Source organism: Amphiprion ocellaris, chromosome 11 (assembly GCF_022539595.1).
Source record: "Amphiprion ocellaris isolate individual 3 ecotype Okinawa chromosome 11, ASM2253959v1, whole genome shotgun sequence".
Classification (NCBI taxonomy): domain Eukaryota; kingdom Metazoa; phylum Chordata; class Actinopteri; family Pomacentridae; genus Amphiprion; species Amphiprion ocellaris.
In genome coordinates this window covers 35,424,805-35,446,713 of record NC_072776.1, presented here as the reverse complement: position 1 = coordinate 35,446,713, position 21,909 = coordinate 35,424,805, and the positions used below count along the sequence as shown (strand labels likewise).

The 21,909-nt window shown below is 41.3% G+C and overlaps 2 protein-coding genes across 3 annotated transcripts in view; both read left to right on the top strand.

The window, feature by feature from the left end:
* The first annotated feature begins 507 nt into the window (after positions 1-507).
* LOC111585802 (RNA-binding protein 44-like) lies at positions 508-11,388 on the top strand. Its single transcript, XM_055014936.1, has 16 exons — positions 508-771; positions 1,321-1,348; positions 1,425-1,531; positions 3,531-3,605; positions 3,796-3,844; positions 3,932-3,966; positions 5,080-5,267; positions 5,351-5,508; positions 7,584-8,028; positions 8,104-8,153; positions 8,233-8,355; positions 8,439-8,601; positions 10,127-10,161; positions 10,235-10,316; positions 11,024-11,139; positions 11,250-11,388. The coding sequence occupies exons 1-16, from the start codon at positions 585-587 to the stop codon at positions 11,386-11,388; spliced, it is 1,980 nt and encodes a 659-aa protein (XP_054870911.1). The 5' UTR covers positions 508-584.
* Positions 11,389-13,800: 2,412 nt separating this feature from the next.
* rbm44 (RNA binding motif protein 44) overlaps positions 13,801-21,909 on the top strand; it is a 13,131-nt gene continuing 5,022 nt past the window's right edge. The window contains exons 1-8 of one of the 2 annotated variants that reach the window (XM_055015094.1): positions 13,801-13,860; positions 13,934-14,015; positions 14,723-14,816; positions 18,292-18,393; positions 18,501-18,562; positions 18,671-18,744; positions 19,979-20,192; positions 20,988-21,909. The exon at positions 20,988-21,909 is cut by the window's right edge and continues 5,022 nt beyond it. In XM_055015094.1, the coding sequence (XP_054871069.1) occupies positions 13,826-13,860; positions 13,934-14,015; positions 14,723-14,816; positions 18,292-18,393; positions 18,501-18,562; positions 18,671-18,744; positions 19,979-20,192; positions 20,988-21,266 (942 nt within the window). In that variant the 5' untranslated portion in view covers positions 13,801-13,825 and the 3' untranslated portion in view covers positions 21,267-21,909. Of the gene's footprint in view, positions 13,861-13,933; positions 14,016-14,722; positions 14,817-18,288; positions 18,394-18,500; positions 18,563-18,670; positions 18,745-19,978; positions 20,193-20,987 lie in introns of both variants that reach the window. The other variant, XM_023281372.3, reaches the window with a different exon arrangement.

Below are 21,909 nucleotides of genomic sequence, written 5' to 3'. Positions count from 1 at the left end.
TATATATATATATATATATACACATATATATATACATATATATATATATATATATATATATATATATATATATATATATATATATATATATATATATATATATATATACATGTACATTTTATTTTATTCAGGAAACCGACCTGGATACAGCTGGTTGTCTCTAAAACTTCCTGACTTCACTTCTTCAGAAGTTAAACTTTACTGATTAAAAACCTCAGAGTGGATTTTCTTCCATTAAACCTTCAGGTTTGTGTTTATTTACAGTTTATTGGTCCGATAGAAGAACCTCAAATAAAAGCTGTCTTCAGTTCAGAGATCAGAAGCTTGAAGGACCAGAAGGGATCGATTAACCTGATTAATCAGCAGGTAACAGGTGGAGCTGAGCTAGCTACGCTAAGCTAAACTAGCTAAGCTAAACTAGCTAACATCGCCGCTCGTTATTTTAGTTTAAAACGGCTTAAAAACGACGCAGAAAGTTTAAAAACCGATAACCAGGTTAGTTGTTAACTGTCTGCGGTTCTCCTCCGGTACTTGCTGTTATATTAGTGACGCTAACGGCCGGTTTCAGCAGGTTTCTAGCCGGTATGGTGCCGTGTTTCCTGGCTAACCCGGTGTGGAGCTCCGCCTCCGCCTCACCGTGGCTCGGGTTATGGCCTCACCAGGTGTCCGTTCCCGGCCTTCCTAACTCGTACAGAGAGTATCCCGGAGCCGCGCTAACGCTGCCGGTGGTTCCGTATTTCTACAATCCGGCGACAGAGCTTCAAAATCAGCGTAAGTTCCTGAAGACAACCCGCCGGTTAACAGGTGATCCAGTGTGTTAAATAATGTTAAATATCCGATTGTTAACAGGTTAAATGATGTCTTTATTAGTGTTAAATATCTGACTGTTAACAGGTTAAATAATGTCTTTATTATTGTTAAATATCTGACTGTTAACAGGTTAAATAATGTCTTTATTAGTGTTAAATATCTGACTGTTAACAGGTTAAATAATGTCTTTATTGGTGTTAAATATCCGACTGTTAACAGGTTAAATAATGTCTTTATTAGTGTTAAATATCCGACTGTTAACAGGTTAAATAATGTCTTTATTAGTGTTAAATATCTGACAGTTAACAGGTTAAATAATGTCTTTATTAGTGTTAAATATCTGACAGTTAACAGGTTAAATAATGTCTTTATCAGTGTTAAATATCTGACTCTTAACAGGTTAAATAATGTCTTTATTGGTGTTAAATATCTGACACAACAGGTTAAATAGTGTCTTTAATAATGATCCACACTGAGCTGCAGGTTGAGTTAATGATCTTCATCCACCAGAGGAGAGCAGGAGGTTCATCCTGCACAGGTGAGAATCTGCAGGTGCGTCCTCTCACTTTCCCACCGTCTGACTGAAGGTGTGAAGGACATGTTGTGTGTTTCAGGTCAGTGTTTGACCTGGTGGAAGCCCACGTGTACCTGTCCCTGACTGACTCCAGGCTGCTCAATTGGTACCTGAGTTTATCTCCAGAGGACAGACGGATCGTCCAGGGTGGGCTTCACTAATATTCCAAACACCTCATCTCTGAGAAACGTTCACTTCATTAGAGTCAGACACAGGTTTACTGTCAGCTGCAGTTGCCGGCAAAATGATTCCACCCCTATGAGGCTGTATCTTCAGCTATGAGGCTGTATCTTCAGGTCCCATGAGGCTGTATCTTCAACTCCTATGAGGCTGTATCTTCAGCTCCTATGAGGCTGTATCTTCAGCTATGAGGTTGTATCTTCAGCTCCTATGAGGCTGTATCTTCAGCTATGAGGCTGTATCTTCTGCTCCTATGAGGCTGTATCTTCAGCTCCTATGAGGTTGTATCTTCAGCTCCATTGAGGCTGTATCTTCAACTCCCATGAGGCTGTATCTTCAGCTATGAGGGTGTATCTTCAGCTCCTATGAGGCCGTATCTTCAGCTCCTATGAGGCTGTATCTTCAGCTCCTATGAGGCTGTATCTTCAGCAGCCTTTAGCTCCAATGACCTGCTGTAGACGGAGGTATCGTCTCTAACAAGCTTCTGGCAGCTCCTTGGGAGTTTTAGCCCATTCCTCGTGGGCGATGGTCTCCAGCTCAGCAATGTTCTCAGGTCTATGTGCTGCAGCAGCTTTCTTCAGATCCACCACAGGTTCTCCACTGGGTTTCAGTCTGGAGGTTGTGATGTCCACTCTAGAGCCTTCCAGGCATTCTTCTCTAACCAGCCTTTGTTGGTTCTGATGTGTGTTTGGGGTCGTTATCTTCCTGGAATATCCAATTACACCCAAGCCTCAACGTTTTCATGGACTGAGGGACGTTCTTGTCCAGAATATCCTGGTACTTCCTGAATCCATGGTGCCTTCAATACGTTGGAGATTCCTGGTTCCATCAGAAACAGAACACCCCCACAGCATCCCAGATCCACCACCATGCTCCACCGTAGGCAGGGTGTTCTTCTCCTCATTCTTCCTCCCAGACATTCCTCTGATCCATAGAACCAAAGAGCTCTAGTTTGGTCTCATCAGTCCATATAACTGTCTCCCAGAAGTTCTGTGGCTCTCATAGGTTGGTTCTAGCAGACTGGAGACCATTGTTCTTGAGGTGTGTCTTCAGAAGTGGTGTCCGTGTAGGGGATCTGGCATTAAGCCATTCAGCATGGAGTGTGTCCACAGAAACATCAGTTCCTCTTTCAGCCAGATCTTCCTGCAGGCTCTTGGCAGTAAGCCGAGGGTTCTTGTCCATCTGTCTCCAGAAATCTTGATGTTCTCGCCTACAGCTTCTTTTTCCCACCATGTAATGTAGCCACAGTAGTGGTGGCTTTGAACTTACCAATGATGCTTCCAGCAGTGATTCTGGGAACATTCTAGAGCTTGTTGATCTTCTTGGACCCATTTCCTTTCTGGTGCAAAGCAACTATCTCCTCTCTAAACATCAGGAACATATCTCTGGTCTGAACCATGGTGCTGCTAGAGGAGAAAGTGTCCCCATTTTATAGACATGAGTACTACTCATTGTTCAGCATGTGTCCCCGTTGGATTCACCTCTAAATGTCTACATACAGGTGGATGGATTAGAGTTGGACTGCAGTTATCTGGATTTACCAGCATTGTTTATAGGGGGTGGAATCATTCTGCAACCTGCAGAATGAAAAAGTTGAAATTTTGGATGGATTATGAATTAAATCTTGATTTTTGCTTTGGTTTTATATTTCAATAAACTAACTGTTCACTTCTGATATGATTTAGTCGCCTGCAGCTGGAATGTTGCTCATTTAACCAGAATGTCAGAAATATCAGGGGGGTTGAATGATTTTACATTTAACTGTAGGTTCTCACCTGTGAGGAGTTTGACCAGGTGTTCTGGTGCTCAACAGGAAGAAGATCTTTGAGGTGGACAGTTTAGACATTATTTTGTGACATTTAATACATGTGGCCCATTAATAAATAATACAGGAGGAACACATTTAGTATTCTCACGTGTTGAATGTAAATTTTGCTCCCAGTTTGATAGTTTTTCTCATTGGTAGCTGAAGGAGGTTTTCGTCAGTTCCTGCAAAGACATCCAGCCTTAGAGCTGACCAGGCGTCATGTCTATGTGAAATGTAAGTCTGGTTTATTCAATCAGTCAGAATAAAGTCATTTTATGGTCCAGGTTAGTAAAGGAACAAACTATGTCATTATGTAAATTCATAACTAATTAATTTACATTCTTTGAGGTATTTGGCAGATAGTTGGAAAATACCTATTTTTTTGCTTTTTTAAATATAGTAAAAATGATTTATTTATTGACAGACAGCACTGGAGGCATCAGACCCGTCCAGCCGACTGTGACATCCGAACGGTACGTCTCACTGAGAAACAACGGATTTACACATTAGAGGAGTTTAAAGTTTCTTTATTTTACAGTGATTTCTTGTTTTGTTCTCAGATCGGTAAAGTCGGGAGCAACGACGACCAGATGTGGTAAAAATCTCATCAAACTCTTTAAGAAACAAGGAACAAACCAGGCTAAAATCATTACTCAGGTTTTAAAGTCTCACGTTTCTGTCCAACATGCGGCCCGCGGGCCAAAAGCGGTCCTCCAGAGGGTCCAATCCGGTCCTCAAAGAGTAAAAATACCAGAGAAGACATTAACTGCAGATTGTAATTTAGTAAAATTATAAATTTAAAATCATTTCTAGACCATGACAAGTTGTTTTGATCAGAAAGTAAAATACAAGATTGTTCATTGTTCTTTTGTGTCTAATTTTTGTAATATTTTGTCTTGTTTTTGTTGTTTTTTTTGTCTGACTTTTATCATTTGTCTCAATTTTTTTGCAATTTTGTTTCTCGTTTTTGTCGTTTTTGTCTCATTTTTGTAGTGTTGTCTTATTTTTGTTGTTTTTTTGTCTGACTTTTGACTTTTATCGTTTGTCTCATGTTTTTGTTTTGTTTCTCGTTTTTGTCATTTTGTGTATTTTTTGTCTAGCTTGTGTTTTTTGTTGATTTTTTGGCATTTTGTTCCTTTTTTGTAATTTTTGGTGTCGTTTGCGTAATTTTTGTCTTATTTTTGTCTGATTCTTTTGTCTCTTTTTTTGTTTTGTTTTTGTCATGTTGCATTTCATTTCTGTAATATTTTGTGTTGTTTTTTGTTTTTTGTCTTTTCTTGTCGGAGTTTTATAGTTTGTCTCATGTTTTTGGTGTTTTGTTTCTCGTTTTTGGTGTTTTGTGTTTCCTTTTTTGTCTCGCTTGTGTTTTTTGTCTATTGTTTTGTCATTTTTTTGCCGTTTGTGTCATTTGTGTAATTTTTTGTCTCATTTGTGTTGTTTGTCCATTTATTTGTCGCTTTGTAATTTTTTTGTCTAATTTTTTTCTTTTTTTTGTTTTGTTTTGCGTCGTTTGTCTTATTTTTGTAATATTTTGTCATGTTTTTGTCATTTTGTTTCTTGTTAGTGTCATTTGTGTAATTTTTTGTCTCGTTTTTGTCCTTTGTCCATTTTTTTGGCACTTTATAACATTTTCGTCACATTTTTTTGTCAGGTGAACCTGTAAACTGTCACTTGTGTGGACTGAAATTCATTTTGTTCCTCTCGTCAGAACCACCTCACACACATCTGGAGCTGGAGATGTTTCCCAGGGATTTAACTCTGCTGGGCTGCAGAAACACCACCGGAGAACATCTCTGTGATGAGTTCTGCAACAGCAAACAGTCTCTCCACCTTCAGGAGAGCTTCCATCGGACCTCCAGCAGCCCCATCACAGAGAGAGCCAGCCTTCAGAAAGACGTGAGGAGTCACACCAGTGTAGTCCAGGATGGACATGTACTGACGTGTTTTTATCTGAAGGATGAGCTCTGATTTGTCTACAGCTGAGCAGCAGTGCAGCGGTGTGCAGCGATCCATCGGTCCTGGCTGGATTAACTCTGGACCTGGAGCTGGACAGATGCAGCCAGAGACCAGAGACCAGGACCCACATTTCAGCTGATGGAGACCAGAATGTTACATGTTCTGAAGCCAGACCATCACAGTGAGTCACACGCTACAGCCATGAACAGAAGCTTACATCCACCAAGTCCATGTTTATTATCAGTCTGAGTCTCCAATGCCTCCTAGAACTCTGAATTTATGATGGAACCACTGAAACACATGAATCTTTGCCACAAAAACAATCTTGACTTTAATTTTTTACATAAATATATTAAAAGTTTTCTGGGTAAAAAAATATACAAACAGAAACTTGAATGATCAGTTTTGTTGATGTAGAAAGTTGTGTTAATCTAATTTTCTTAGTTTCATGACCTCTTAACTTCTCCTGAGTGATTCCAGTCGACTACAGCTGCTGATTCCGCTGATCCAGTTTAAATAGAACCCATTAGATCCACTCATCAGACTCAAACACTACAGGGGGAAAGTCTGAGGAGCTCAGCAAAGACCTGAAAAAGCAAGTCATTGACTTGATTTTGGTTCTTTTGTAGATTTATTAAGTATTTTCTGGGTCAAAACCATACCTTTAGCAACTTATATAATCAGTTTTGTTGATGTAGAAAGTTGTTAATCTAATTTTCTTAGTTCCATGGCCTCGTAACTTCTCTTGAGTGTTTCTGATTGATTACAGCTGCTGTCTTCTCTGATCCAGTTCAAATAGAACCCATTAGATCCACTCATTAGACTCAAACACTACAGTGGGAAAGTCTGAGGAGCTCAGTAAAGATCTGAAAAAGAAAATCATTGACTTGATTTTGGTTCTTTTGTAGATTTATTAAGGATTTTCTGGAAATATGATAAAATCTGCTGGATCATAAATGTACAAACAGAAATGTTGATATTTGGTTAAATTTGTCCATTTCCACCTCAGTTCTTCTGGTTTTAATCTTCTGGTTTATCTTTGACTTTTTGGGACACTATACCTACCATCAAGCATGGAGGTGGCAGTATCATTATACTATCAATATCAGAAAGACAAGTTTAGTTGAACTGCACCAATTCTGGTTCATTTCAACTAAACTTGTCTTTCTGTCTCAGACTTGTTTCTCCATCAGTCCACAGGTTCTTGATGGGTTTAAGTCAGGACTTTTGGGAGACCAGTCTAGAACCTTCATTCCAGCCTGATGGAACCATTTCTTTACCACGTCTGATGTGAGTTTGGACTAATTGTCTTGTTGAAACATCCAACTGTGTCCAAGATCAACCTTCTGCTGATGGTTTTAGGTTCTCCTGAAGAACGTGGAGGTGATCCTCCTTCTTCATTATTCCATTTACTTTGTGGAAAGCTCCAGTTCCACAGAGCATGATACTGCCACCACCATGCTTGATGGTAGGTTTGGTGTTCTTGGGGTTAAAAAAGACCCACCCAAGTCTGAAACCAGTCCTAAACCAGTCCAGAAAAGGTCTAAAACCAGGACCAGAATCAAACCTAAACCAGCCCAAAAATGTTCAGAACCAGTCAGAATCCAGTATGAAACCAGTCCTAAAAAAGTCAAAAAACAGTACAATATAGGGATCAAAACAAAAACTAAACTACTCCTAAAAAACGTCCAAGACCCGCCCAAGACCGTCTGAACCCAGTCCTCATCCAGGACCAGATTCAGAGTAAAATAAATCCTAAACCAACTTTAAATCACATCCAAAACCAGGAGAACCAAGACTGAAACCAAACATAAACCAGTCCCAAGAAAGTCCAGAACCAGTCCAACATCCAGTCTGAAAGCAGTCCAGAAGCTCTTCTAGAAAGCCCCAGAGCATGATACTGCCACCTCCATGCTTGATGGTAGGTTCGGTGTTCTTGGGGTTAAAGGCCTCACCTTCAATTTTTGTTCCGTCTGACCACAGAACTTTCCTCCAGAAGGTCTTTTCTTTGTCCATGTGATGAGTAGAGCTTTAAGGTTCTGCTTCTAGAGGAAAAACTTCCTTTTTCATGGATCCTCTCAGCTCATGGTGGCTCATGGTCTATTGATGCATTTCAGTTATCCTGATCACAGAACAGCGATTTGACAGTAGCATTCAGAAGTGTCGTTAGACTTCTCTAGAGTTAATGCTGACAAAACTGATGCCACAGATGAAAATATCTTGGAGTAGATGGTTTCACAGTGTTTCCTGTTGCAGCTCCAACTGGCCAACGGTGAATAAAGAACCTTCTGACTTCAGCAGTGACAGGATCAGACTGGATGGTTCAGAATACAATGACGTGAACATCGTCCAGACCAACAGTTCTGCTGTGGGCTCAGAGAGCAACACCACAGAGGACAGGTGTCAGGATGACCTGCTGCAGAGGGATCAGTTCACTGATGAAGATCAGACTGAGAACATCCAGAGCATCATGGAGGACGATCGGAGCATCCTCGTCTGTTGTCCTTCATGTCTGAAGTCTGATCATCCTCAGACGACCTTGAACCCCTCAGAGTTTACCTGCCGTCCCACCTGGGATGTTAACGTTGGGACTGAGCTGCTGCTGAGGACTTCAACCTTCACCCAAACTGAAGACCCAGAAACAGTCGACAAACACGTCATCACTGAAGTCCACATGTCAGACCTGGACTATCTGGCTGAGGTAAGACCAGAAACCAAACATCTGAACCCATAGAAGCTGCAGAAAAACCTTTAAACAAACACTTTAATGTTTCAGGAATTCACCAAACTGAAGACAACTCAAGGGCAGAAGGAGAAGATAAAAAGGTGATGAATCAGATGATCAACTTGTTCAAGTGTTTTCATACTTCTGCAGCTCCAGGACAGATTTCTGTCTTATTTCCAGAGAGGAGTGTGACTGTACAGAGTGCGCTCAGAAGGCAGAGCTGAACCTGCTGACGCTGCAGTACAACATCTGCAGACATCACATCTGGAAAATCTACTGGGAGGGAAAGCAGCTCAGCTCAGTGTAATCCTCACATCTGATCTGTTTTCAGGTTCTAACTCTGTTGACCGTTTGTAGAGTCCAGTCTGATCCTCGTCTCCCTGCAGGAACAAAGATCCTCCTGAAAACATAACAGAGGTTCTGGACAAACTGGACTCTGACTACCAGGAGATGAAGCGCGAGATCCTGGCTGGAGTTCCTCTGGAGCAGCTGAAGCCTCTTTCTGTGGACTCTGGGATGATAATCTCAGGAGGTTACACACCTGCACAGGTAGACGCACCCGAAAACTTAAACTACCGGTGTAACAGGCCAGATTAACCCCCCGGCCAAATTATGGGGGTTAATCTGGCCTGTTAGACCAGGATTAAATGGTTTAATTGTTGACAAATTCACTTAAAGAGATGCTGCAGCTACCCCATGAATTAAAGTCTGAGACTAAACATTGAACATGGAACCAAAACCAAACCTAAACTAGTCCTAAAAAAAAGTCCAAGACCCGCTCTAGACGGTCTGAAACCAGTCCTCAACCTAAACTAGTCCTAAAAAAATATCTTAGACCCGTCCAAGACGGTCTGAAACCAGTCCTCATCCAGGACCAGATCCAGAGTAAAATAAATCCTAAACCAACTTTAAATCACATCCAAAACCAGGAGAACCAAGACTGAAACCAAACATAAACCAGTCCCAAAAAAAGTCCAGAATCAGTCCAACATACAGCGTGAAACCAATCCAGAAGCACCTCTAGAAAACCAGTCCTAAACCGGTCCTAAAATGGTCTAAAACCAGGACCAAAATCAAACTTATCCAGTCCTAAAAATGTTCAGAACCAGTCAGAATACAGTCTGAAACCAGTCCAGAAGCACTTCTAGAAAGCCCCCTGAGCATGATACTGCCACCTCCATGCTTGATGGTAGGTTTGGTGTTCTTGGGGTTAAAAAAGACCTGCCCAAGATGGTTTGAAACCAGTCCAAAACCAGTCCTAAAATGTCTAAAACCAGGACCACAATCAAACCTAAACCAGTCAGAACCAGTCAGAATACAGTCTGAAACCAATCCTAAAAAAGTCTAAAACCAGTACAGAATAGAGACCAAAACCAAATCTAAGCTACTCCTAAAAAAGTCCAAGACCCGCCCAAGATCACTCAATCTATTTGGATGGGACAGTGCATATTACTGAACAAACAACCTCATAAAGTTTACACCAGGTTGCAGTAAATAAACCAGATTTAGCACAAAGCTAATTTCCATCCGTTGTCCCAAACATAAAAGAAAAACATTCAGGTTTACAGATGTATAAAAACAATACAGAGTTTGTATGGTATACTGTGACGCATTAAGACAACAAAAATTCTGCTTTAAGAAGAAGACTCTGCTGTGAACCAAGCTGTACTTTCCTAGAATTTAAAGCTGCTAGCAACAATAGTTAGAAAATAAGTTTGTTTAGCTCCTCTGTTCTGTAAAATATCCACCGTGTCCATGTTGTATCATGTTTATTCTACAGAATGAACTTTATTACTTTACCTGGTTTAATAAAAACATGGATTCTTTCAGAGCTGCTACTGGAGTTTCCTCTTTAACTCCTTATCTTTGCTCTAAACCTTCATCAGTATTTCATACGGTGCTGCATCATAACGACATGCAGTTTCTCTAAAGTACAATGAACTTTACAGAAACAGTCAATTGGCTATAATCTTCAACTAACTGATACATTATATGCAAAAAAAGCGTTCCAGAGATGTGATTTATTTGAACCCTCAGCTGTAAAAGTTGTCTAATTGTGTTGGTTCCTGTTTAGATGGTTGCTGATGAGCTGGGAAACGTTTCCTTTCGGTACGTAACACTGAAACACACTGAGGTTTATCAGCAGACGAGTCCTTCCACTGTAATGTTTCTCTGATCTCAGGACGTCTGAAGAACCTCAGCAGCTTTATCCAGCAGCAGAACGCAGCAGGAGACCTGATGATGGAAGCACAAACATCAGCCAGGTGAGTTTAACACCAAAGAACTGGTACCTGATTAATTAAATAAAGATATATTAACCGACTGGACACAACACAAAGGACATGTTTGTGAAATCTTTACATTTCTGTCATTTTCTAGTTTATTCTTTAGTAAATATGTCACTGAGCTGTTAGTACACCTGTCCATGTCTGTGATTGGTCAGCTGTAGCTCCGCCTCTTTCATGTGAGCATGCTCAGAATCTCTGGTGGATGACGTCTGATCCTGATTTCTGTTGTAATCCACACGATATGAGGGATAACCTCCTTAAATAGTATTATTTCTGACAGTTTGGTCAATATTTGTCAAATACTTCTGTCCCTGAAACAGGAAACGCTCTTTAAGATGCATTTTTATGTTTAATTTTTTGCACAAACTTACTTTTCTAATGTTGAATACAATCTTTTTTTTTAATGTCAGTTTTGATCCCCAAATTTTTCCATGTGGTTCCTTGCCAAATAATGAAAATAAACCTGGATATGATGTGTTACCAATATAATAAACACAATCATTTTCTAGTTTGTGGTTTAATTTTTAACCTAGCTGAGCAGATTTAGTGTCAGTGGTTAAAACACTTTTATCAGCTTGTGATCAAACTGCTGTTTCTCCTTCATATCAACGGTAAATCAATTATTGATTATTAACGACAGCTGGTTGGGAAACTGTTTAAAATTTGCTTCATTTGTTTCTCAGATTAAGAAGAAAATGATTAAAACTAGAAGAGTTGCTAGCGTGATCCTGAAGGACGGACGTTTTCTACAGACCAAGCAGGAAGGAAATCAGACGGGTGAGAAAATCTGTTCTTTCATGTAGAGACGAGTTAATTTTATAAATTTATAAATACAAGTGGTCCTCGGTTTACGACGTCCTTGAACTACGGCGTTTCATCGTTACGTCCGAACTGGTTTTGTGGAACTAGCTGGCGAGCGGAGTGGATGTGGAATGTCACCTCACTGGCGGGGAGGGAACCTGAGCTGGTGGAGGTGGAGCGATACCGGCTAGATGTAGTTGGGCTCACCTCCACGCGCAGCAAGGGTTCAAGAACCAGAATCCTCTAGAGGGGTTGGACTCTCTCCAGGGTGAGAGGTGCGGGGCGGGTGTGGGCATACTCAGGAGCCCCCGGCTTTGTTGGCGTTCTCCCCAGCGAATGAGAGGGTTGCCTCTCTGTGACTTCGTGTTGCAGAGGAGAAAACTCTGACTGTTGTCTGTTCTTATGCACCGAACAACAGTACAGAATAGAAAAGAAATTCAACAGGGAGCTTCTGGTATCCTGCAATACGAAGGTGCTCATGGGAAACGGCAATAGTAATAGTCCACAAAAGAGAAGGTCCAGGCACTCATCGTTTGCAAATATGAAGATTTTTAATGGAGGGCCAGGAACATTAAAAAGCACACCAACGCGTGTCGGCTTACGCCTTCATCAGGATGTGAATACTCACAGACAAAGAGAGCACCTAATTATAGTCAATGTCTCCAGGTGTGCAGTCACATGACTGACAGGTCTGATGTAATACCTTTGTCAAGCTCTAGATGTAGACAATGGGCACAGAGAGCAGGAGTTTACAAGAGAATACAAATTTAACAGAAAAACTCAAGATTTTACAAAAAACAAGAAAGGTCAAAATCTTCATTGAGGCCAGGGTACACTGTGGCACTAAGTTCATGTATCCAGTAAGCTTCCCTCTGCCTAAGGCGGAGGACTTTGTCACCGCCCCTTGCATCCATAGTGATAACTTCAAGTGCCAACACTTTTAGAGTAGAGTCATTACAGTCATGTATATCCATATAGTGTCTTGCCATGGGGTAGTTTTGGTTTTTTGAGCGAATGGCATAGCAGTGTTCAGCCACCCTATCCCTCAACCTTCTTTTAGTAAGCCCCACATAAAAACATCCACATGGGCATTGGAGGCGGTACACTACATGGGTTGTTTGACAGTTGACAAAAGAGTTAATGAAATAAGTTCTGCTCTTACCAATGTCTATAAAAGTATTAGTTTTTATCAAGTTATCACAATACCTACAGTGGCCACAAGGAAAGTTCCCTTTTGGACGGGAAAGCCATGTAGTGGGTTTAGATGAAGGAAGATAGCTCCTAACTAATCTGTCCTTGATTGTAGGAGCTCTTCGGAAACTTACTCCTGGGGGCTCAGGGAACACCTGTCTTAAAAGAGGATCACTCACAATAATATCCCAATTTTTTTGTATAACCTTTTTGACCAAGATAGCCTCCTTACTGTAACGTGTAACAAAAAACGGCTTTTGTGCTTGGACATTTTTAGGTTTGGGAGTGAGCAGTTCAGTCCTCTTTAGAGACAACGCTCTAGTGTGAGCTTGAGACAGCAGCTTCTGTGGATACCTTCTCTGAACAAAGCGTGCCTGCATGTCCCTTGATTGCTTGATAAAATCCTGGTCAGAGTCACATATACGTCTGAGTCGTTGTATTTGTCCTTTAGGAATATTGTCAATTAACCAAGGAGGATGGAAACTCTCCGCATGTAGCACTGTATTGCGATCTGTTGGTTTCCGGAAAATAGACGTATGAATGCTGCCTTGGTCATCTTTTGTAATATTCAAATCAAGAAAATGTATACAGTTCAGATCATACTTGAGATCTAGTTTCAGGTTAACATTGAGACCATTCACATAGAGGTGGAAGTCCTTCAGTTCTTTTTCTGAACCTGAAAAGAAAAGGATGACATCATCAATATATCTGCCCCAGAAAATAATATTATCCTTAAATGGATTGTGATCAGAGAAGATATACATTTCTTCCCAAAGGCCTAAAAATAGATTTGCATAGTTCGGCGCAAAACAAGCACCCATGGCCGTACCTTTTTCTTGTTTGTATAGTTTATCTTCAAACAAAAATATATTGTTCCTTAGAGTCCACTCCGTTAGTTGTATTAGGAAGTCTGTGGGGGGCATTTGGTCAGAGTCTCTATTGCCCAGATAGTGTCTGAGGGCAGCTAATCCTTCTTTGTGAACTATATTACTAAAGTACAGTACAGAGTTTGTATGGTATACTGTGACGCATTAAGACAACAAAAATTCTGCTTTAAGAAGAAGACTCTGCTGTGAACCAAGCTGTACTTTCCTAGAATTTAAAGCTGCTAGCAACAATAGTTAGAAAATAAGTTTGTTTAGCTCCTCTGTTCTGTAAAATATCCACCGTGTCCATGTTGTATCATGTTTATTCTACAGAATGAACTTTATTACTTTACCTGGTTTAATAAAAACATGGATTCTTTCAGAGCTGCTACTGGAGTTTCCTCTTTAACTCCTTATCTTTGCTCTAAACCTTCATCAGTATTTCATACGGTGCTGCATCATAACGACATGCAGTTTCTCTAAAGTACAATGAACTTTACAGAAACAGTCAATTGGCTATAATCTTCAACTAACTGATACATTATATGCAAAAAAAGCGTTCCAGAGATGTGATTTATTTGAACCCTCAGCTGTAAAAGTTGTCTAATTGTGTTGGTTCCTGTTTAGATGGTTGCTGATGAGCTGGGAAACGTTTCCTTTCGGTACGTAACACTGAAACACACTGAGGTTTATCAGCAGACGAGTCCTTCCACTGTAATGTTTCTCTGATCTCAGGACGTCTGAAGAACCTCAGCAGCTTTATCCAGCAGCAGAACGCAGCAGGAGACCTGATGATGGAAGCACAAACATCAGCCAGGTGAGTTTAACACCAAAGAACTGGTACCTGATTAATTAAATAAAGATATATTAACCGACTGGACACAACACAAAGGACATGTTTGTGAAATCTTTACATTTCTGTCATTTTCTAGTTTATTCTTTAGTAAATATGTCACTGAGCTGTTAGTACACCTGTCCATGTCTGTGATTGGTCAGCTGTAGCTCCGCCTCTTTCATGTGAGCATGCTCAGAATCTCTGGTGGATGACGTCTGATCCTGATTTCTGTTGTAATCCACACGATATGAGGGATAACCTCCTTAAATAGTATTATTTCTGACAGTTTGGTCAATATTTGTCAAATACTTCTGTCCCTGAAACAGGAAACGCTCTTTAAGATGCATTTTTATGTTTAATTTTTTGCACAAACTTACTTTTCTAATGTTGAATACAATCTTTTTTTTTAATGTCAGTTTTGATCCCCAAATTTTTCCATGTGGTTCCTTGCCAAATAATGAAAATAAACCTGGATATGATGTGTTACCAATATAATAAACACAATCATTTTCTAGTTTGTGGTTTAATTTTTAACCTAGCTGAGCAGATTTAGTGTCAGTGGTTAAAACACTTTTATCAGCTTGTGATCAAACTGCTGTTTCTCCTTCATATCAACGGTAAATCAATTATTGATTATTAACGACAGCTGGTTGGGAAACTGTTTAAAATTTGCTTCATTTGTTTCTCAGATTAAGAAGAAAATGATTAAAACTAGAAGAGTTGCTAGCGTGATCCTGAAGGACGGACGTTTTCTACAGACCAAGCAGGAAGGAAATCAGACGGGTGAGAAAATCTGTTCTTTCATGTAGAGACGAGTTAATTTTATAAATTTATAAATACAAGTGGTCCTCGGTTTACGACGTCCTTGAACTACGGCGTTTCATCGTTACGTCCGAACTGGTTTTGTGGAACTAGCTGGCGAGCGGAGTGGATGTGGAATGTCACCTCACTGGCGGGGAGGGAACCTGAGCTGGTGGAGGTGGAGCGATACCGGCTAGATGTAGTTGGGCTCACCTCCACGCGCAGCAAGGGTTCAAGAACCAGAATCCTCTAGAGGGGTTGGACTCTCTCCAGGGTGAGAGGTGCGGGGCGGGTGTGGGCATACTCAGGAGCCCCCGGCTTTGTTGGCGTTCTCCCCAGCGAATGAGAGGGTTGCCTCTCTGTGACTTCGTGTTGCAGAGGAGAAAACTCTGACTGTTGTCTGTTCTTATGCACCGAACAACAGTACAGAATATTCGGCCTTTTTGGAGTCTCTGGGTGGTTCCTGGAAGGGGGACCTCCTGGGGACTCCACAGTTCTCCTGGGGTACTTCAATGCTCATGTGGGTAATGATGGAGAAACCTGGAGGAGGTGATCGGGAGGAATGGCCTGATCTGAACCTGAGTGGTGTTTTGTTATTGGACTTCTGTGCTAATCATAGATTGGCCATAACAAACACCATGTTGGAGCATAAGGTTGTTCATAAGTGTACCTGGTACCAGAACACCTTAGGTCAAAGGTCGATGATGGACTTCATAGTCGTATCATCAGACCTGTGGTTGTATGTCTCGGACACTCGGATGAAGAGAGGAGCAGAACTGTCAACTGATCTCCACCTGGTGGAGAGTTGGATCTGATGGAAGACTGCCAGACAGACCTGGTGAACCCAAATCTGTAGTGAGGGTGAACTGGGAACGTCTGGCGGAGGACCCTGTCCATGAGGTTTTCAACTCCCACCTTCGGAAGAGTTTCTCCTGCATCCCCGGGGGGGTTCGGGACATAGAGTTATAGTGGACCATGTTCAACGTCTCCAGAACAGAAGGTCACTGGTGCCTGTCGTGGCAGCAACCCAAAAACCCGCTAGTGAACACTAGCTGAGGGAAGCTGTGAGGCTCACAAATGGGGCTTTTCGGGCCTGGCTGGCTCCTGGGGTCTCCTGAAACAGCTGACAGGTACCGGTCGGCCAAAAGGGCTGCAGCAGTTGTGGAACCTAAAACTCGGGTGTGGGAGGAGTTCGGAGAGGCTATGGAGAAGGACTTTTGGTTGGCCTCAAGGAAGTTCTGGCAAACTGTTCGACACCTCAGGAAGGGATTTGTTCAGGCTGTGTACAGTTGGGGTGGAGAACTGTTGACCCGTACTGGGGACGTTGTGGGAGGTGGAAAGAGCACTTTGAGGAACTCCTGAACCTGGTAAACATGTCCTCTGCAGAGGAGGCAGAGCCTGAAGACTCGGGGGAATCTTTGTCCATATCCGTGGCAGAGGACGCCAAAGTAGTTAAGAAGCTCCTTGGTGGCGCCAGGTGAGGACGAGATCTGCTCTGAGATGCTGAAGGCTCTGGACATTGTTGGACTGTCTTGGCTGACACATCTCTTCAATCAGGTACGGTGCTGTGGAGTGGCAGACCGGGGTGGTGGTCCCGATTTTCAAAAAGGGGACCGGAGAGTGTGTTCCAACTACCAAGGTCTCACACTTCTGAGCCTCCCCGGGAAAGTTTATTCTAGGATGTTGGAAGGGAGGCTCCAACCGATTGTTGAACCTCGGATTTAGGAAGAGCAATGTGGATTCCGTCCTGGTCGTGAAACAGTGCACCAGCTCTTCGCCCTTGTGGAGCTGCTGAGGGGGTCATGGGAGTTGTACCTGCCAGTCCACATGTGCTTTGTGGATCTGGAGAAGGCCTATGACCGTGTCCCCCGAGGGGCTCTGGGGGGGGTACTGAGGGAGTATGGGGTACCAGGCTCACTGATATGAACCATTCGGTCCCTGTACAACCAAAGTGAGAGCTGTGTCCTCATACTCAGCACAAAGTCAGACGCGTTTCCAGTGGGTGTTGGACTCCTCCAGGGCTGCCCCTTGTCTCTGATCCTGTTTGTGGTGCAGTTGGGGTGAGGAGGGTGTCCAGTTTGGGGGCCTCAGGATTGCATCTCTGCTTTTTACAGATGATGTGGTTCCTCAGACCTTCATCAGCACTGAAGCAGTTTGCAGCCGAGTGTGAAGCGGCAGGGATGAGGATCAGCACCACCAAGTCCGAGGCCATGGTTTTCTGCTGGAAACCAGTGGATTGCTCCGGGTTGGGGAGGGAGTTGCTTCCCCAAGCGAAGGAGTTCAAGTATCTTGGAATCTTATTCACGAGTGATGGGAAAATGGAGCTAGAGATGGACAGGAGGATTGGTGGCGTAAGTAGTAATGATGGTGTTGTACCGAACCGTCATGGTGAAGAGGGAGCTGAGCCTCAAGGAGAAGCTCTCAGTTTACCATCCATCTACGTTCCAACCCTCACCTATGGTCATGAGCTCTGGGTAGTGACCCAAAGAATGAGATCATGGATCCAAACGGTTGAAATGAGCTTCCTCTGTAGGGTGTCTGGACTCAGCCTTAGAGATAGGGGGAGAAGCTCAGACATCTGGAGGGAGCTCAGAGTAGAGCTGCTGATCCTTCACCTCTAAAGGAACCAGTTGAGGAGGTTTGGTCATCTGATTCTGATCCTCCAGGGAGACTTTCTTTGGAAGTTTTCTGAACACATCCGCCTGGGAGGAGAGCCCGGGGTAGACCCAGAACCTTCTGGAGGGATTCTATATCTCATCTGGCCTGGGAACACCTCGGGATCCTCCAGGAAGAGCTGGAAAGTGTTGCTGGGAGGAGGAACGTCTGGAATGACCTGCTTCATCTGCTGCCTCCATGACCCGACCCCGGATAAGACGATGGATGGATGGATGGATGGATGGATGGATGTCTGAAACTTTGAAAAACATCTGAAAAAGACTTAAAAATATCCATACAATGTACTAAATATGCCATAAAAATATGAATCAAATGTCCAAAAATATTGATAAATTATCTGTACATTTTGAAATATATATTAAAAAGACTGAAAAAATCATAAAATGTCCTAAGTATGATTGAAATCTCCAAAAATATCACACATGTTCAGTAAATATCTCACACAAATATTTTTAAATGTCAGAAAAATATCCAAAATGCTCCGCCTCCACCATCACCTCAACAAAAGATTTATTCAAAAGGTTCCTCTTTCTTTTACTGTATTTATTTTTCTTTTTGTCTTTTACATTATATTTTAGATTTTATTGCAGTGTGATACTCAGTAATGTAAATTTTTGTCTAGCACATGTGAGAAAATAAAACATTTTTAATTCTGTTCTTTAATTTGTTTGTTGTTCTTAAAAAAAAAAACAATCAATAAGAGCACTTTTAAATCAGTATTGCTGTTAAAATTATGTCTTTCCAGCTGATTAAATCCCGGGTCTGTGTTTGTGATCAGCAGCTGTAGGTGAAGAAGTTAGCAGAAGTGAGCTGTGGTTCGATGCCGAGGAGGATCTGGAGCTTCCTGAGGTCGAACAGAATCCAGCAGCAGAACCAGCTGATGGTAGGAAGTTCATGAAGCATCTCAGCTGCTGATGTGGAGACTGGAATTAATTGTTATTATTATTATTATTATTATTATTATTATTATTATTATTATTATTTAAACAGAATCGGTCCCAGAAGAAGGTTCAGTTCTGAGGGTCTCCAGCCTGCCAGGTGACGTCACCATGGTGAGTTTTAGACATTCCTGAAGGTTTTTAATAAATGTTGAACAGTGTGTTGTTCAGTCTCAGCCAGCAGGGGGTGCCACAGCCTCTAATAAACCTTGTCTCTGTCAGAGGGACTTGATGCTGCTGTTGAAGGACTACGAGGCCTCAGAGGTCAAAATTTCTGCTCTGAAGGACAATCAGAGGTGAGAATCTGCTCTAACTTTATCTCCACCGGTTAGATTTATGTGTTCAGCAGCTTTGCTATTGTCCTCGAACGCATCGTCAGTCAGGACGATTAGTATGTCTGAAAAATAATTTTAAAAATGCTTCAGAAAGTGATGAAATAAATAAAAAAGTATTGAGCATTAAAAAAGGTTTTTAATGATTGAGAAAAAAAATGAATAAACCCCCCAAAAAGTCAAAAATATCAATAAATTATCACAAACTTTTGAAAAAGACTGAAAAAAATTCATAAAATGTCCCAGATATACCAAAATATGAATGTAATCTCTAAAGATATCAATAAATTATTACTAAAGTCTGATAAATATTTGAAAAAGATGAAAAAAGACCCAAAACGTCCCTAAAATCCTCCAAATTATAAATAAAATCTCCAAAAATATTCATATGTAAAAATAAATATGAATAAAATCCCTCAAAAATCCAAAAATATCAATAAATTATCACTAAATTTTGAAAAATGATGGAGAAAAAAAGCATAAAATGTCCCAAAAATCCTCCAAAGTATGAACAAAATCTCAAAAAACTCAATAATTTATCACTAAATTCTGAAAAATATTTGAAAAACACTACAAAATATTCATAATGTCCCAGAAATGCCCTGAAGTATGAATAAACTGTCCAAAAATATATAGATTTAAAAATATTAATTAAATCTCACACAGATATATATTTTTTTAAATGCCAGAAAAATATCCCCAAAATATTCAGAAAAAGTCCATAAAAATGTCAAAAGTCCAAATTGTTTTAATGAAAATGTTTCAAGATTGTCTAAAAAAATCAATAAATTGCCGATTTAAAAAAAAAAATTCCCTAAAAATAATAAAATGTTTTAATTTATTTGTATACTATCAAAATAATAATAAAATAGGTCCAACAGTAATCTGCTGCTGACACACTGATGTTCACTATTATTATCATTATTTTTATTATTATTATTATTATTATTATTATTATTATTATTATTATTATTATTATTATTAGTATTATTATTATTGTTGTTGTTATTATTGTTGTTATTATTATTATTAATACTACTACCACTACTACTACTACCACTAATAATAATTTATTAGGACTTTTACCGTAATACTTGATTCACATGTTCATGCTGTAATGGAGTACTTTTACTGTGGTATTTGCACTTTATTTATACTGAGGTAAAGGATTACTTTCTCTTTCTGATTGGTCCTCCAGGGTTGCCATGGTGACGGTGAGTGGCCCTCAGGCTGCCAAGGCTGCAGTGGAAGAGCTGGACGGACGCCGGCTGAAGGATCACACTTTACATGTGGAGCACATCAGAGGGAACGAGAATCTCCAGGACCTCCCCAGACCTGGACCCTCAGAGAACCTCCAGGACCTCCCCAGACCTGGACCCTCAGAGAACCAACCCAGCAGTCCTGGAAGAACGGTAAGGACACACAATGCTGAATTATGGTCAACTTAGTGTGGTTTTTAACAAGAATTTACAAATTAAAAGATTCCCTCATGTCAAAATGAAAGCAGGTTTCTACAAAATAATGTCAATTAAAAATACAGAATCAGTGACTGCATTAGAATTAAGCTCCTTTAAAGTGACTCTGATGGAACTCAGCTGGTTCTAGAAGTCCTTAATGGATGATCTGAGGTTAGTGGCTGGAGGATAAAGACTCCAGTCTCTGGTGGATCAGAACTCCTGGATAGAACTACACCATGAAGACTGAAGAACTAAGAAACTCTGAGAACAGGTTGTTGAAAAGCATCAGTCAAGACGATACAAGAACATTTAAAGTTCCTGAAGATCTCCTGGAGTCCAGTTAAATCCATCATTAAGAAATGGAAGGAAGATAGAACATGAATAAATCTGACTAGAGCAGGACCTGAGAGACTAGAGAGGGAGGCCACCAAGACTCCTATGACTCCTCTGAAGGAGAAAGAGACTAGAGAGGGAGGCCACCAAGACTCCTATGACTCCTCTTAAGGAGAAAGAGACTAGAGAGGGAGGCCACCAAGACTCCTATGACTCCTCTGAAGGAGTTACGACCTATTATCACCACCATCATGATGTTGCCACCACCGTGCACCGTACTTTCTTTTAATTAGCTTTATTGCTGCTCTTTAACTCTCCTTTTAAATCTTGTTGTCTGTGACCTGAACCCTGGTATTGTGTTAGGTTTATAATCCTGGATCATCAGCGTGTTTTTATGGTTAATTATTTCCTCCTCAGCCTCTTATCTCCAGCACCGGGATCAGGAAGGTGGTGTTCATCTCACCCACCGCTAGAGGAACCTGTGTTCCTCAGCACTATGGCACCATGGGCAGCTTCGACACCCTGATGTCTGAGCTGCTGCAGCGCCACCCGGAGGTCGGCCGGCAGAAGATCGCGGATGCTCTGGTGGAGCTGAGGAGGAAGTATCCAGGCGTCCTGACCGGCCTCCCCCTGCAGACCATCAGGGAGATGACCTCCCAGCTCCTGACCAGGCCAGAGACCGCCTCACAGATATAGCTACCAAAGAGCTGCTGTTACCATGGAAATGTTGAAAATGTTCTGTTAGAGAAGCAGCAGTTTTCCTTTACAGCCTGAATGTTTCACTCAGGGGTTATGGTGTCTAAGTTCATCCGGGTAGCAGCAGATCATTTATAAGTTAAAGTCACAGATGGGGCTTCTTCTGCCTTTCATTTGGCTCTTTAATTAAAGACATAGTTTTATTTAATAGTTTTGGTAAATATCTACGTATGAGACAGCTTTGTTTGTATTTAGTGTCCAGAGTCAATAAAAAGGACATTTGCAGCTTCGTTGTTCTTTAATTACATAACGGGGGGACATTTTCATGAAGTCACTTTATAACATGAGCCAGGCTTAGTTCAGTTAGTCTGACTGTCAGGGTGTTTGGATTCTGTCTGGCTAACTATCAGGCTAACCGTCAGGCTAACCGGCAGGCTAACTATCAGGCTAACCGTCAGGCTAACTATCAGGCTAACCATCAGGCTAACTTTCTGGCTAACTGTCAGACTAACAGGCTAACTGTCTGGCTAACTGTCAGGCTAACCGTCAGGCTAACCGTCAGGCTAACTATCAGACTAACTGTCTGGCTATCTGTCAGGCTAAGTGTCAGACTAGCAGGCTAACTGTCAGGCTAACTGTCAGG